Genomic DNA, 16,373 nt, shown 5'->3' with positions numbered 1-16,373 from the left:
ATCATGTATTCTATGGAAAAATGTAAGGAAAACTTAGACTTATTTTTTTTATTTGACACATCCAAACACCTAAAATTATGTACCTCATTTATACCACATTTGTTTGCTTGATGGAAGCTATTGTAATATCCTAGAAACAACGAGAGAAAATTCAAATTTTTTCCTTTGTAATCAACAACTAACATTCAAAACAACAACAATTACAAAATTGAGATTTTGCTTTTTTTAACCAATTATTAAGAGATTTAATTTGCAATTTTAGGGGAGGGGGGATTGTAGATTACATCAACTGCAGGATTCAGCTGGTACTTATTTTATCAGCCCTGGAAGGTAGAGTCAACCACTGTGAGATTCAAACTCAGAATGTAAGGATGGATGAAATACTACTAGGTATTTTGTCCAGTGTGCTAATGATTCTGCCAGCCCACTACCTTGCTCCTTAGTGATGATGATGATGATAATTGTTTCAAATGTTGGCACAAGGCCAGCAATTCAGGAGAGGGGGGAAAAGACAATTATATTAACCCTAGTACTCAAGTGATACTTATTTTATTGACTCCCTGAAAGGATGCAAAAAAAAAGAAAAAAGAAAAAAAAATGACCTCAGCAAGATTTGAACTCAAAACGTAAAAGACCACAACTAAATACCACAAGGAATGATAACAATAATAAAAAAAAATTATGTTGATCATCATCATCATCATCATCGTTTAACGTCCGCTTTCCATGCTAGCATGGGTTGGACGATTTGACTGAGGACTGGTGAAACCGGATGGCAACACCAGGCTCCAGTCTGATTTGGCAGAGTTTCTACAGCTGGATGCCCTTCCTAACGCCAACCACTCAGAGAGTGTAGTGGGTGCTTTTACGTGTCACCCGCACGAAAACGGCCACGCTCGAAATGGTGTCTTTTATGTGCCACCCGCACAAGCCAGTCCAGGGGCACTGGCAACGATCTCGCTCGAAAATCCTACAGGAGCCAGTCAGGCGGTACTGGCAACGGCCACGCTCAAAATGGTGCATCTCATGTGCCACCCGCACAAGAACCAGTCCAGGGGCACTGGCAACGATCTTACTTGGCTTGCCGGGTCTTCTCACGCACAGCCCATTTCCAAAGGTCTCGGTCCGTAGTCATCGCCTCGGTGAGGCCCAATGTACGAAGGTCTTGCCTCACCACCTCAGCCCAGGTCTTCCTGGGCCTACCTCTTCCACGGGTTCCCTCAACTGTTAGGGTGTGGCACTTTTTCACGCAGCTATCCTCCTCCATTCTCACCACATGTCCATACCAGCGCAATCGTCTCTCTTGCACGCCACAACTGATGCTTCTAATGTTCAGCTTTTCTCTCAAGATACTTACACTCTGACGGGTATTCACATTGACATTACACATCCAACGGAGCATACTGGCTTCATTCCTTGCGAGCTTACGTATGTCCTCAGCAGTTACAGCCCATGTTTCACTGCCATGTAGCATGGTTGTTCGTACGCATGCGTCATACAGTCTGCCTTTTACTCTGAGTGAGAGTCCCTTTGTCGCCAGCAGGGGTAAGAGCTCTCTAAACTTTGCCCAGGCTATTCTTATTCTAGCAGCTACACTTTCAGCGCACCCACCCCCACTACTAACTTGGTCGCCCAGATAGCGGAAGCTATCGACTACCTCTAGTTTTTCACCCTGGAATGAGATAGAAGTTGTTTCCTGTTTGTTTGCAGTCTTTATTGCACCTGAACATCTGCCACAAACAAAAACTAACTTGCTAGTTAACCTGCCTTTGATGTTGCTGCACCTCTTATGTGTCCATAGCTTGCACCGGGTACATCTTATAGAGTTACTACCTACTCCTTTTCTACATACTGAGCAGGGCCATCTACCTGAAGGGCGATTATAATAATCACGAACCAGAAAAAAATATACACACACACCGTGCGTGTGCATATATATATATGCATGTATGTGTGTGTATATATATATATATATATATATATATATGTATGTATATAAGAGAGAGCAAGTGAGAGAAATGTATTGATCTCTTTAACCTATCTGTCTATGAAGGAATTCGGACAAATCTCACAAAAGACAGACAAGAGTTGTGACCAGGCATCATAGAATTAACAGTTTAGTGCTGAAAATTAGCACTAGATATGATGACTAGGAGATCTGATAATAATAATGATGCAAATAAATAAATAAATAAATAAAAACTGAAAACAAAAAAATGAAAAGAAAAAAAAGGAAAATAAAAGTTCAAAGTCAGATACCATATTAGTACTTCCTCCTCATACAGTCACCCAAACATTACTCCCACACACTCTACAGCAAGGGGGGTGGGGAGATGAAAATAAAAATATAAAAGTACAGGAGCTGAAGGGGAGGATGTTGGAGAGGGAGTGGATGGGAGGGGTGAGGACAAAACACTGATAGATGTATTTATAGTCTATAGACCGAGGGAGGGTGAGGGAGAGAGAGAGGGGAGAGGAGGAAGAAACAAAGTTTAGATGTGTGTGTGTGTGTGTGTGTGTGTGCGTGTGTGTGTGTGTGTGTGTGTGCATGTTTGCCTGCGTGTGCGATGTATGCATGGAAGTGTCCGTGTGCAAGTGTGTGTGGTGGTGGTGGTGGTGGGAGAGGGGAGACAACAGCATTTATTAATCTAGTTATGTAGGATGTAAGTCAATCACGAAACACAGGAGGGGTTATAGGAGAGAGAGAGAGAGAGAGAGAGAGAGAAAGAAAGAGAGAAATAGAGAGAGATAAAGAAAGAAAGAGAGAGAGAATGTTGAACTTGACCATTCCAGACAAGAATTTATAAATTCCTTTATCTTTTATAATAGGCAAACCATACATACACACACACACACACACACACGTCTTATACGATACATAGAGAGAGAGAGAGAGAGAGAGAGAGAGAGAGAGAGAGAGAGAGAGAGAGAGAAAGAGAGAGAAAGATAAATAAATGGTCCAATGTGGAAAAGAAACTACAGGAAGTAATTGAATTGTCCAAACATACTTTTAGTGAGAAAAGTACTAATGGGTGTACATGGACTATACAAAAGATGTGGGGTGTGTACATTGATGTATATCTGGGTATAGAAATACGTGCTTGTGTTAATATTTCTGTTGTTGCTACATTAACTGATGAGAGAGAGAGAGAGAGAGAGAGAGAGAGAGAAAGAGAGAGAGAGAAAGAGAGAGAGAGAAAAAGAGAGAAAGAAAGAAACACACACACGCATACCCATCCTGTAATCAAGTGCTGAAAACTCATGTTTGTTATGCCTATGAGCATGAGAGAGTATATGCAGAATATGTCATTGTATGTATGTATGTATGTATGTATGTATGTATGTGCATCTGAATAAGCAGGTGCACATGTGATTGAGTGTGTTTCTGAGGGCAACATACATGTGAGCATGTGCATGCTTGTGCACACAAGTTGCATATGTGTACGTTAACGTGTCTTTATCTGTGCACACTGCAACATATTACCATTGCAGCTTTAATCAGCTTACACCATATTTACTGTGCACGATTGAGACTATGAAGTCATGCCAAAGTCAGCTCCATTGTCAAAGTTAAACCAAATTGACAAATACATCTTTTACTGCTGTGTGGGTGTGTACGCATGACACACGGACAGAAGAAGAATGTCAAGAAAGAAAAGGAGGATGCAAATATCCAAAATTGGAATCACAAACATAATATTTTATTCTTGTCATCATTCACTGGACTGTTGCCATGCTGGAGCAATGCCTTCTAGAGTATATAATAAAGTATATACTCTATTGTACCCTGCTCTGCTCTGCATATGGTAGGTACATATGTCACTGTCATTATCAAACTGGATTAATATTGTTTTCATAACATTGGGGTTCATACAACATAATAACACTCAGGGAGTCCATGTGGTGTCAAAGTACAGGGGCTGGACAGATTGGGTACAGCAATGGACGACATAGCTTGTGGTATTTAGTTACATCCCTTTTTATGTTAGGTGAGAGAGTCACCAAGCGGAGGAAAGAGAAAAATAAAGCAAGGGAGAGAGAGAGAAGGAAAGATAGAGAATGAGTGAGAGAAGTTCTAAAATACAATGAGAGAGAGAGAGGGAGAAGAAATAGAAAAAAGTTAAAGGGCAAGAGAGTAGGAGAAGAGTGAAAGAGAAAGGGATTAGTGACAGAGGAGGGAGGGGAGGAGGAGATTTATTTGAAATCTAAATTGTGTTTTTTGATAGTTTTTCACATTTTTCCTTTAGAAAAATAAACCAAAGATAGATGTTGCCAGAGAAGAATAGACAACATTCTAAAATTATAAATGGTTTCCAGACCAAAACAATTGCAAGAGAAGTGTGTGTGTGTGTGTGTGTGTGTGTGTGTGTGTTATTACAATCAACTGTATCAAAAGAGGGAGGAGTAGATAGTTGAATGTCGAACAAGATAATAAAAATAAAACATTGGAAAACAAAAGAAACAAAAAAAAAATAGAAAGAAAATAAATGAAGCTCCTTCCTTTTCCCCACTACTACAGCACCCACAAGACCTATTGCCATTGCTACTACCAAAAATTTCATTAATGGGAAACAGGGGAACAGACAGATATATTTATTATGTGATTAGGGTAGTTGTGCCAAAAAAGCAACAAAAACAAAAAAAAAAGTAAAAAGAAACCACCTCAGGAAAAGGCTTGCCAAAAACCACTGGCTAGTACAATGACACCCCCACCACACATACACACCAATTGTAAAGAAATCTTAACACATTTAAATTGTAGAGAGAGGGAGAGAGATCAATAATCAATACTGACAAGAACTTTCGGGGCAGCAAAATAACAGAAAAAAATAACACAAAAAAAAATAAAATAGATAAAATGTGGGAAAGAAAAGAGGGAACTATGAAGGTGATTTCCAAATCCCATCTAAGGTCATTTATTTTGCTTTCTGCCATGATTTGATCAAATACTACGATATAGACCAGTGTTTCCCAACTTCTTTTACTTTTGCAGAATTCTTTAAATACATTCCACATAAAATGGGGAATCCCCTAAATGCAGAGTTATTACATCTTTGTATATTTTTTTTCTTTCTCTTTCATGAAGTTTCATCTCATAAGAGGTTGAATGAATCAAAAAGCCACAAAGCAGCTTTAAGAAATTTCATTTTAGCAAAGACCTTGTTCCAACCAAATTCCAATACAATTAGATTTCCATTAAGATGTCATTTTTTTCTGATAGAGACTCCTTACTATTTACAGGTACCAAGACTTCCCCAATTTTGCAGAATATACTTTGTATGAATCTTCTATCTTTCACTTGTTTCAATCATTAGACTGCAGCCATGCCAGGGTACTGTCTTCAAGAGTTTTAGTGGAATGAATTGCCCCCTGTACTTTTCTTCCTTTTTATAGTTAAGCACAACAATGACTTAAAAAAATACAACTGCTGATAATTAAACCATTTTAATGAAACCTGAGGATTCTAGTGAAAGGGTGTGGTCTAGTGTAAGGGGTGGTGCACTCATAATTGCAGGACCATGGTTTTGGCCCCAGACTGGGTGGTGTGTTGTGTTCTTAAGCAAGACATGCCAATTCCCGTTGCTTCAGCTCATTAGCTGTAAATGAATAATCCTGTGAAGGCTTGACATCCTGTTTCAGGGGCGGGGTGGGGATGTTGTGAGCTTTGTCATTTATGTGCCATGGAAACTGGGTAACTGGTCCTGTGGGTTCTAGGACTTGAGACAGAAATGGCCATGAGGTTGAGGATGATGATGATGTTGAGACAGAGGAGGGGTCCTAGGAAACACATATAGGTAAATGAGTCTCTCTCTCTCTCTCTCAAAATTGCATACGTACATACATATAACTGGTCAATACTTTAGCCAATAATACTGACATTAGTGCAAGATCCCAAATTTCCAGAGAAGGGCAAAGGGTGAAAAAAAAATTAAAAACAGAACTCAACACCAATACTTAATTGATATGCATTGCACCAATCTGGGATGTCAGACTCAGAACCAACCATCAAAATGCAATTTCATCCAGCACTGCATTTTGCATTTTGGCAAACTCCACCTCCATACCAACACATACCACTAAGCTGATCTTAGTACCTGGCTAATACTTTATTGTATCGACTCAAGAAAGATGGGAAGCAACAGTGACCTCAGCAAGATTTGAACTCGAAACAAAAAACCTAAACTAACAACCACAACCCTATAAAGCTTTGGAACTTAAACATAAGTACGGATGGTGAGCAGAAGGAACGAGTTAAAAATTGACCATCTTTGTTTTAGTTTGCTTTTTTTTCTTTCCTTAAGATGAAATGAAAACATGTTTGTTTATGTCTTAAGTGTTAATACAAATAATGAACATAAAAGATGATTATGTCATTATTCTTTGCAACAACACTTCATTAATTACACACATATACACACGCTTGTTGAAGTCTTTGGACTGTGGCCAAGCTGGAATATTGACTTCAAGGGCTTTTTTTAATAGTCAGTTATATCAAACTCAGTATTTAGTCTAGCCTTTATGGAATGACTAAAGTATGCTTTTGGCACCAAGGAATCCAACTAAGTATTTCTGTTTGATACAAAGGGCCTGAAATTTGGAGGAAGAAAGGTAGTCGATTACATTGACCACAGTGCTCAACTGGAATATATTTTATTGACCCCTAAAAGGATGGAAGGTAAAGTTGACCTCAGAGTATTCTGAACACAGAACATAAAGCCAGAAGAAAATACTGCTAAACACTTTTTCTTTTATTCACCACAGGGGCTTCAGAAGGGAGGGTCATTATATTTCAAATCTTGGCACATGGTCAGCAGCAATTTCAGGTGAGGTGGGGGGGGGGGGGATTAGCCAATTACACTGGCTCCCAGTATTTTAGTATTTTATCATGTTCAAGAGACTAAGACAAAGCTAACTTCAGTGGCATTTGAACTTAAAATGTAAGGCATTGGAAGAAACGCTGCTTGATAAAAATTTTCTAGGTTAGGCACAAACCAACACGTATGCAAAGCATAGTTTAACCAATGGAATGGTCTCCAGCTTCTGCCTGGTGTTTATCTGTCAGAATGTAGCTGGGTGAAACTAAATACTGACAGATATTAAATCAGAAAACTCCATTAGTCTTTGCTATTCTACGCACCTAGTATCAAGAATTAAGGAAGTGTAGCAGCTGCAATTAAAAGATGATGATGATGATGATGATGATGGAGACAAAAAGCTCTAGATGTTTTCGCTTATCTCAAAACTATAAGACAAAGAGAGGAGACCAACTCAATCAAAGAGAGATTTCAGCTGCTGCCTACTCACAAACCAATTTCTCTAACCTCTTTCCATAATATCAAACAGCTTTGCCAACTTTACATGCCGGCATTGATTGCTTTGCTTTGTTTCACTATGGCTTAGCCAAAAGGAAAGGACAGTTGCTCTTTAACCTCACCAGGCCCTCCAAGATTTCCATGATCAATATACTTCAACAAGAATATCTCTAAATTGATGCTTATGGTGGTGGTGCAGGCGTAGACAGAGTAGAAATTCCAGAAGGAATGTTCAAGGGTAGGAAAGATTAGGTACAGCAGATAGTAAAATTGTAACAAATTAGAAGTGCCAAGAAGAATAGGGGTGAGTGTGCCAGGTGGGTCCGCACGGAGTTGGAGGCAGTATGCAGCAGGCTGTGTACAAGCCATTGTACTAGCAGTAGAATAGGCTAGGTAAATGGGATTTTGTCAAACTTGATCGACAAATACTAGTGCCAGATTACAACGAATGCACACGTGTGGTGTCATGTGCAGAAGAAAAAAAGGAAGGGGTAATATAGTATAACCTGGAAGTGAGCAAGAGATAAGTTGTGATAGTAAGAAAAGACACTGTCTCCGATGTCGACAAGAGTAATATGATACAACAGTGGGGACTGGAGAGATAACAAGGCAAGAGACGAAATGATACCAAGCAGTTAGTGCAGCTATTTCCAAAATAGATCATATACATATATATATATATATATACACACACACATAGATATATATATGTATACATACACACACACATACATACATATATATATATATACACACACACAAATCAATCATCTAATAGGGAATTAAATAAAGCAAAATATTACAATAATAAAAAAAAGGTAAAGAAACACCACAAAGATATCGACCAAAGAGACTATTGTGGAATGACACCCTCCTATATCATTAAATTATTTTCAATAATAATCATTTTTTTTACACTAGATTTAAAGTTGTTATTTTGTAAAGGAAGAAGAAATGTAGCCGATATAACAATCCCTGCAAAGGAAGATGAAGTTGATTTTGGCAGGATTTAAACTTCAAACAGTGAAACGCAAATTCAGATATGAGAAGAAAAATATGCATTAGGTATAGTTCTTCTCTACGGGCTTGGCCATCTCTTGTCCTATCCAGCCATCATAAAAACTGTTTGAATTTGGAGTAGCAGAACACTAAATTTCAGAGGTCTAATTGCCTGGCATGAGATTCGATCTTCGACTGTTAGAACTAAAAAAAACTACAGCATAGAAGACACATATCAGCCATGCAAATACACACAAATCTTAACCCTTTAGCATCCAATCTGGCCATATCCAGCCAAAATATTCAACTTATTTATGTTCAAGCTGGCCAGATCTATCCTCTCATACCTGCTCTACAATGTCATTCTAAAAATAAATAATCACATCATCAAAATCCCAAAGCCACAAGATAATCCACGATTAATTCAAAACAATGGGAATAAATAAGCATTACTTTTGACAGAATAATCAGAATGCTAAAGAGTTAAACATTCATTATTTGGTGCCAAAATTTCCGTTGCACCAAATGTGACCTGACCACTGACACGGTTCCACTACAACTGGTTTTAAGGTGATGTTATTTGTCAGCATATATAGGATCCAGGGTTAGATATCTAACCTGATCTACATAGGTCAGTCATTCTGGTTGTCATTGTCTGGTGCTTATAGTTAACACTGTATCTGGTTGTAATTCACATGCCTTCTAATTATGACACCAAGTGCCAATTGCCTTATTTGAAGGCCTCACAGCAGTGTATTTTTCTGCAAAAGGCATTTGCTAATTAATGGACTGAGCAGACTTGTATAATTACCAGAACCAAAAGGTAAAATGGTCCATAGATATCTTTTCTACTTTAGGCACAAGGCCCGGAATTTTAAGGGAGAAGGCCAGTAGATAAGATCGATCCAGTACACAACTGGTACTTAATTTATTGACCCCCAATGAAAGGCAAAGTCAACTTCAGCTGAATTTTGAAATCTGAGCATAGAAGGAAGGCAAAATGAGGGTAAGCATTTTGTCCAGCATATTGAAAAATTTTCCCAGCTTGCTATCAACACAATAATAATAATAATAATAATAATAATAACAATAAAAAAAAAAAACAGGTAGCTGTACTGAAAATAGAAATTATTATGAAGGGGTTGTACATTCTAGTTACCTTCTTGTATTTTGACTAATCTACAAGTTAAAGCTTTTCATGTTTGGAGATAGATATATTGGCATAAATACTCAATGAAAAATAAGTTTTGTTGAATGTACAAAGTGTGTGAGAGACAGACAGACAGACAGAGAATGTGTGTTGGTAAACAAAAGCTATTGTCAGACTAGTACTAATAGGTAACGGGATTAATTCTCTAAGTAACTATCAAAGCATTTCCACAAGCAAAACAGAAGCCAAACCAAAAATTTAAAGGAAATCTTATACGCGCGCACACACATATACACACAAACAACCTTATGGCAAATCCTGTACATTAAAGAAAAAAAAAAGAAAAATCCATATAAATAAATCCCAATAAAAAAAAACGGAAAAACAGAAAATACCAATGTAAAAAAAATATGTATAAAACCCAAGTAAAAAATCAAAAATATAATCCCGAAAACATTAAAGCAAAAGAATACAACTGACCTTAGAAGTTGCACTGAAAATAACACTCTGTTGACGATAATAGTAATAATAATAATAATAGTACCAGTGGTGATGGTGGTAATAATAATAATGATAATAATAATAATGATAATTATGGTGTTTATCTATAAACTAGTGATATGAAGTTTTATGTAATTGCTGAGAGCAGAGTTATCAAAGGAACCGACTTCCTTGTCCTCAAGTGCACATTCTCTAAACTGAGATGCATTCACAGCAGAATATCAAATATTTCCTGATCAGTCGATACAGCTTTCTTTCCATTTCTGACAAAAGACTTGTCAATAACACAGCTGAAACACGATAACTCAGCCAAGAAGCGGTTGATGGGGGTTGCCAGGAGAGAGAGAGAGAGAGAGAGGGAGAAAGAGAAAGAAAGAAAGAAAGAGGGAAGACTAGGTGGTAGGGGTGAGAGAAAGTAACTTTTTAAATTTAGTATTATCTCTCTTGCTTGCTCCTCTGCCCTGTTACCTGATTATGTGTTTATTTACAACTTAATACAAAACCTTGATGCCAAAAGCAATCTAAATTTATCAAACTTACAGCAATGAATCAAACTATTAACTACACATATTTTTTTTTTTTCTTTCAAATTTATTAGATTCACACTACATTTCAATTGGTATATTAGTCAATAGTCTTCAGGTGTTATATTTTCTGTCTGCACACATTTTCTCAGATTAGAAGTAAAATCCAGAAAAATATTTACGCACATCAAAAACAATGTTGGAAACTGCACTAAAAGCAAAGTAAGTGTATTATTCCAACCACCAATACATACTTCTAACTCCTCTGCATTTATCTGTTTTTGCTTGCTAACTACTGGAATGGTTTTCTCAAAGTTTACCTTTCATCAATACACATTTCTTCCTACTGATGACACAAATCTCATGCATGGTTGGCACAGATGTTCAGCCAAGCAAACTAAGGCAAACAAAACAAATGTATTTTGCAGAGGAAAAAGAGTGATGGATGTCAATATTGAGGAAATAATGGGGAAGGCGAGATGTACAGCAATATATATAAGTGGGTGACACCTGGATTAAATATGAACAGATCCAGAACACTGCCACCTGTTGCCTTGCAGGCAATAGGTTTAGAGCAAAATAGAGTGATATGAGCATTATGAGTGAGACAGACCCAAACCGCGATATGAACCCATGTCAACGACCATCATTGTAATCATTTTTATGGCTGTTTTTCCATAAGTAGGTCTTCTCCAACACATCTATTAACCACTTGTTGTGGTCCTTTGCTATTTTCTTTGTGAGAATCAACCCTTTGAGCTCAATTTTCATTATTTTATCCTTGTTTCCCTTTGCATCCTTCTTCCACAGGTTCCACCCAATTAGAATGATTGGCACTTCTCTATCCAGCTGCCATTATCCAAAAATATCATGATGTCTGTACCAGTATCCTCTTCTCTCTTGCACACTACACCTGGTCCATTTCGCATCCAGTCTTTCTCAACTCAGTGCTCTGCCATTCAAGCATGCTAACATTACACAACAATTATAGCATGCTCACTGCAATTCTTGCTGGCCATCACATATCTTCTGCGTTTAAGGCTCATGTCTTGCTATCATGCAACATCACACTTTGTACACATGCAACATCTAGTCTGCCCTTTACTCTGAGAAGGAAACTGTTATCAGTGCTTACACACATATAATATTATGTAACAACTTTCCTGTAGGCTCTGTTCACGTCTTGTCTTGCGTTGTACTTCAAAACAATCCTTTTAAGTTAATATTTTAAAAATTAATAACCATTTATATTAAGATTCTTTACTTTTCATATTCTGGGGGTCATTTCATTTATAGTCACAGCAATTTTAATGTGTACTACTGAACTAGGTTAGACACACAGGAGCAATCTGTCAACCTAATGGTGCTAAAATACTCAAGATACTCGTGTAATGAGTGGAAGTAAACAATGTTAGATGATCCCGTAAGATGCTTATAAGAACTAATGTGACGGGTTTTGTCATTCAGAAGTACTTTGGCGAAATTGCTAACATCCAGTATAAGAAATACATGGTTCAATTCTTGGAGGCACTTTTGTTCACTTGTCTTAGGTCATACGTGTAAATGAAAATTTTAAGTTTATATTATAAAGATTCTATTTATATAATAACTCTTTACTACACACACACACGAGGGGACAGAAGGGAAGTGTTGCTGCAACAACAATAAATATCCTAGAGCCAATCCAAAAGACCATTCAGCTGATTGGTAAAGATTCACTCACCAACAGGTTTCAACTCGTTGCCCACAAACATGCAGTTTCCCCGCAATATATCTCTTTCATCCCTACTACAATGGTCTCTCTGCTCTCCCCAAATAAGTGAGCTGCCTACCTTCTCCTAATCTCCATGTGATCCACTCATTTCTCCTCCTCTTGTTACCCTGTGTCTCAGCTCCCAGTTCATATACTAAACATTTCGGTCAGTCAGGTATGCCCTTAGAAACTCTCTCCTTGCAATGTTACAACATCATGTCAACTGTATTAATCTCATCAATCTCAAAAACAATGCAAAGGCCAATGCCATTTCCAACACCCTGCTTTGATGGCACACACACAACCATCATCGTTGCTGGCATGGGTTAGATGAAACTTAATTGAAGCAGGATTCTACGGATGGAAGCCCTTCCTGTTGCCAACCCTTATATCTTTTCCAGGTAGAGCATTTTTTATTCCACCAATCATCACATGTTAAACAATATTTCAATCACAAGGTATTGCCCAGTCTGAGGGTATGGCAGAAGACACTTGCTCATGGTACCACAGAGTAAGATCAAACTTGGAGCTTCTTCGCCACACATCCAAGCTTATATATGAAAGGGCCAACATACTTCATCATATCATTGTCATCAGACATCCTTGTTACATGCTGCCATAGGTTGGATAATTTCAAAGGATTCAATGAGTCCAAGGACTGCAGTGTACTCCACTGTCTATTCTGACATGGTGGTTTCTATGGCTGGATGCTCTCCCTAACACCAATTACTCTGTAGTATGTACTGGGTACTTTTGCACTAGTGACGTCACCGTGCAGTTTGCAAGACTATAAACCCTGAGAGAGGCAGTAATTATGCAAGGAGATAAGAGGTTAAAGTAAGAAAAGAAATCCCACCAAGAGTGTAGGTCTGAAAATACACATCAAGTACCAGATGAGCATACTGAAACAGCCTGGAAATTATGTATTCAGAAATTAGAACAGTTGTGTAGAGGTTGTGCATGTATGGGTAGGGAAGGGGGAGGGGAGGGGGAATGGAGGGAGGGAGAGAGGGAGAACGTCAATGTCAGGAGACATATTTGATTTCTTCAATGCACTCAATCACACAACCATATACACTGGGAATTATGTTTTCAGCTGACATGTTTCACAAAGACACCCACCCACACACGCAAAAGCAAGGGTCAGCACAGCTCTACCATAACTGCCAAACTCAAGTCCTTTCATTAATTGGAGACATAAGCTCTAGAGATCTGTTACAACAAGATTAGAAATTACTTGAGAGTTAATCTAGAAATAAATTCTAGTTAAATCAATTAACTTTGGTACTGTGTATGTGTGCGTGTGTTATATAATTTCTCTTTGTATACTAACTGCCAAATCTACTACAAACCGCCATAAGATTTATTTTGGATAGTGATTGATGCACATAATTAACTTAGCTATAATTGAAATCCTTTAGTTCTAAGACCAACATATTCTTCCAAGGAATTATAACAATCTTCAAGCTAAATCAGAAATATATTCTGATAGAGAATTAATTCATTGAGGTGACCTACTCCATGGTACATAATTTTCTTACAAAAGCATATGCTTAAATGTTTCCATTTCAACAGGTCTCTAAAACTTTGAGGAGCTTATGAAAAACTGATTTTTAAAGGATTTTGTTTCTGAGGCACCTAATATAATCCTTTAGTATTTAAACTGGCTATATCTGGCCTAACTATTCCACAGGTTTTATGTTCACACCAGCCAAATCTGGCCTCTCACACCTACCCTACAAAGTCATTCCAAAAATAAACAATCACATCACTAAAATCTTGAAACTACGAGATAAATGCATAACTAATTAAAAACATTGTGAATAAATAATTACATTTGACAGACAAAGCTGAATGATAAAGAGATAAATCTCTTCAGGGATGGGAAGATACTCAATCAGAGCTCACATTCCCAGATGACAACGACTTTCAGCAGCTGAGACAATGTAGAATTAAGTGAGCCTCCTGTAAATACAATGAAATGCTCGTGATGGATTTTCAACTTGAACGTCCATTGAACAGTTAAACACAAACACTACATGTCAGACCCCAGTAAAGATTTCAATCACGTACGACATGCAAATGCCCCACCAATGGACCCTATCCATTTCTCATCTACTAGATCAGTAGCTCACTATCAGGTCACACTACTGCAGCAGGTGTTGACAGAGCATTTCCTACAATGATCTCAACTCTGGTGCTCCCCAGGATTTGGGTTTGTCTCCCAGTCTCTTCTTTCTTTGCTTCAACAACCTAATTACAGTCACATCCAATAGTACCTCATTCTTCTGCAAATGATATAAACCTTCATTCCACCCTAACCTTCCCCAACCAATGCATCAACTCCATGGAACCTTAGACTCCACACACAAAACCTGCATCAATTTCATAAATGGAAACCATGAATGCCCTACCCAGTGGAGCCATGCCAACCTTGTCTCTTTAACAGCAATAAACAAAAACCTGCACTACTTATATTATCAAGAAAACACCACTGTACTGCACCTCTACACATGAGAAGCACTAGTCTGCAGACCTCAAAGTCACTCCAAACAGGCTTAACTATTACTGCGGATCTCCTCTGGTGAAAGCCCATCCACAACATATCTCAGACTACATCACAAAGAGTGCTGCTCCTCTTCAATGACCCTTCATTAACAACTATGCATAGCCAATCCTTCTCAGTAGAATGACTCCTCTTGAATGCTCTCCCTGCTCACGTGTTTCCTGCAGATGTTGATCAGCAATAATTTATATGGAACACTGACAGGATCAGGTTCTCAGAGGACTTACTAAGATCGTAAATGTTGTCCCCCCCACCCAGACTTAGCAAGAGAAAATACATTTATATATATATATATATATATATATACATACACACACACACTAAGAGTTGTGTGTGTGTGTGCGTGTGTGTGTGTGTGTGTGTGATCAATATTCTACATCTACCTTTCCATACTGGCAAATGTACACAAAAAGAAACTTACTGTTATTATTAGTTGAATAACAATGACTAGGAACTGAACCCTGTCCAAGCAGTTCCATGATGAAACATTTTCCAGGTGTGATTATTCCCACCCACCCCCACCCCACACACACATAGTATATCTAGAACAACATGGGCCCTTTCACTTTTCAAAATGGCAGAGTGTGATTTCAGGAAATATTTAACTTGTATTTCTAGTTGGTCAAGTTGGCATAAAGGCATTCTATCTGAAAAAAAATATTAGATGTGGTCTACAAACAGTCCAGAGTCTATAAAGTGCAAAAAATGAAATAAGTTAGTTTGCCGTGAGAAGCAAAAATTCCACGGTTTTAGAGCTCAAGTACTTTGTGTGTGTGTGTGTGTGTGTGTGTGTGTGTGTGTGTGTGTGTGTGTGTGTGTGTGTGTGCATGCGCGTGTGTATATTTATAAATTACTTACAATTTGTTATTATTGTCATCATTATACTTCTAATGAGCCATGCCCACTTCATAGGCTTGATTGCCCATTGAAACCATTTCGCTTCACTTATGTTGTAAATGTCCCTCTCAGCCAAAGCTAAAATCATTACAACTTCCTGTCTCCTTCTCAAAAAAACAAAACAAATAAACCCTCGACTGCTTCAGTTCTTTCTTAAGAAATAAATGGTTTTCTCCGCAATAACCCACTTATTCTCTCCTGCTTGTGTTGTTGTGTAATGTAGTCATCATCGGAGTACATAACTCCACTCATTAGGGCAGGTCATTTGCTAATTGTTCTAGTTCTCTCACACTCCCTCTTTCTCTCTTCTCCCACTTAAATTTTTTTTTTTTTTATTTTTCAAAGTAGGCATGATGCCTTACAAAGAAGCAAAAATATTGTCATATGAATGTCTTTTCCGAAGTCTTTAGGAATACAAAGTTAAAGTCCCTCCAATTATTAATCACAAATCAAAAAAGAAGCCCACAATTTTGTTTGACAGAAAACCCCTACTATAATACCCCCTACTATAATGCTGACTCACTCAGAGTTAATATTTCTTGGTTGCTCTTTGAAGCTCAAAATCGGTGCTGCCGATAATGGCTAAGTGGCTGTATTTAATAATCCAGTGTGATTCAGCAAATAGCCGATGCAGCCACATTCATCAAATACCTACTCTCCAACCACCAGA

The 16,373-nt window shown here is 38.0% G+C and overlaps 1 protein-coding gene across 1 annotated transcript in view; it reads right to left on the bottom strand.

The window, feature by feature from the left end:
• The window catches only part of LOC106870025 (uncharacterized), a 112,454-nt gene that overhangs the window by 12,866 nt on the left and 83,215 nt on the right, over window positions 1-16,373 (bottom strand). The window contains 1 exon segment of the mRNA XM_089365676.1: window positions 9,943-9,969. Within this exon segment, the coding sequence (XP_089221802.1) occupies window positions 9,943-9,969 (27 nt within the window).

This window comes from Octopus bimaculoides, chromosome 18 (assembly GCF_046866305.1).
Source record: "Octopus bimaculoides isolate indiv1 chromosome 18, ASM4686630v1, whole genome shotgun sequence".
Lineage (NCBI taxonomy): Eukaryota > Metazoa > Mollusca > Cephalopoda > Octopoda > Octopodidae > Octopus > Octopus bimaculoides.
The sequence above is the reverse complement of the archived record's forward strand: the minus strand, read 5'-3'. Positions and strand labels throughout refer to the sequence as shown.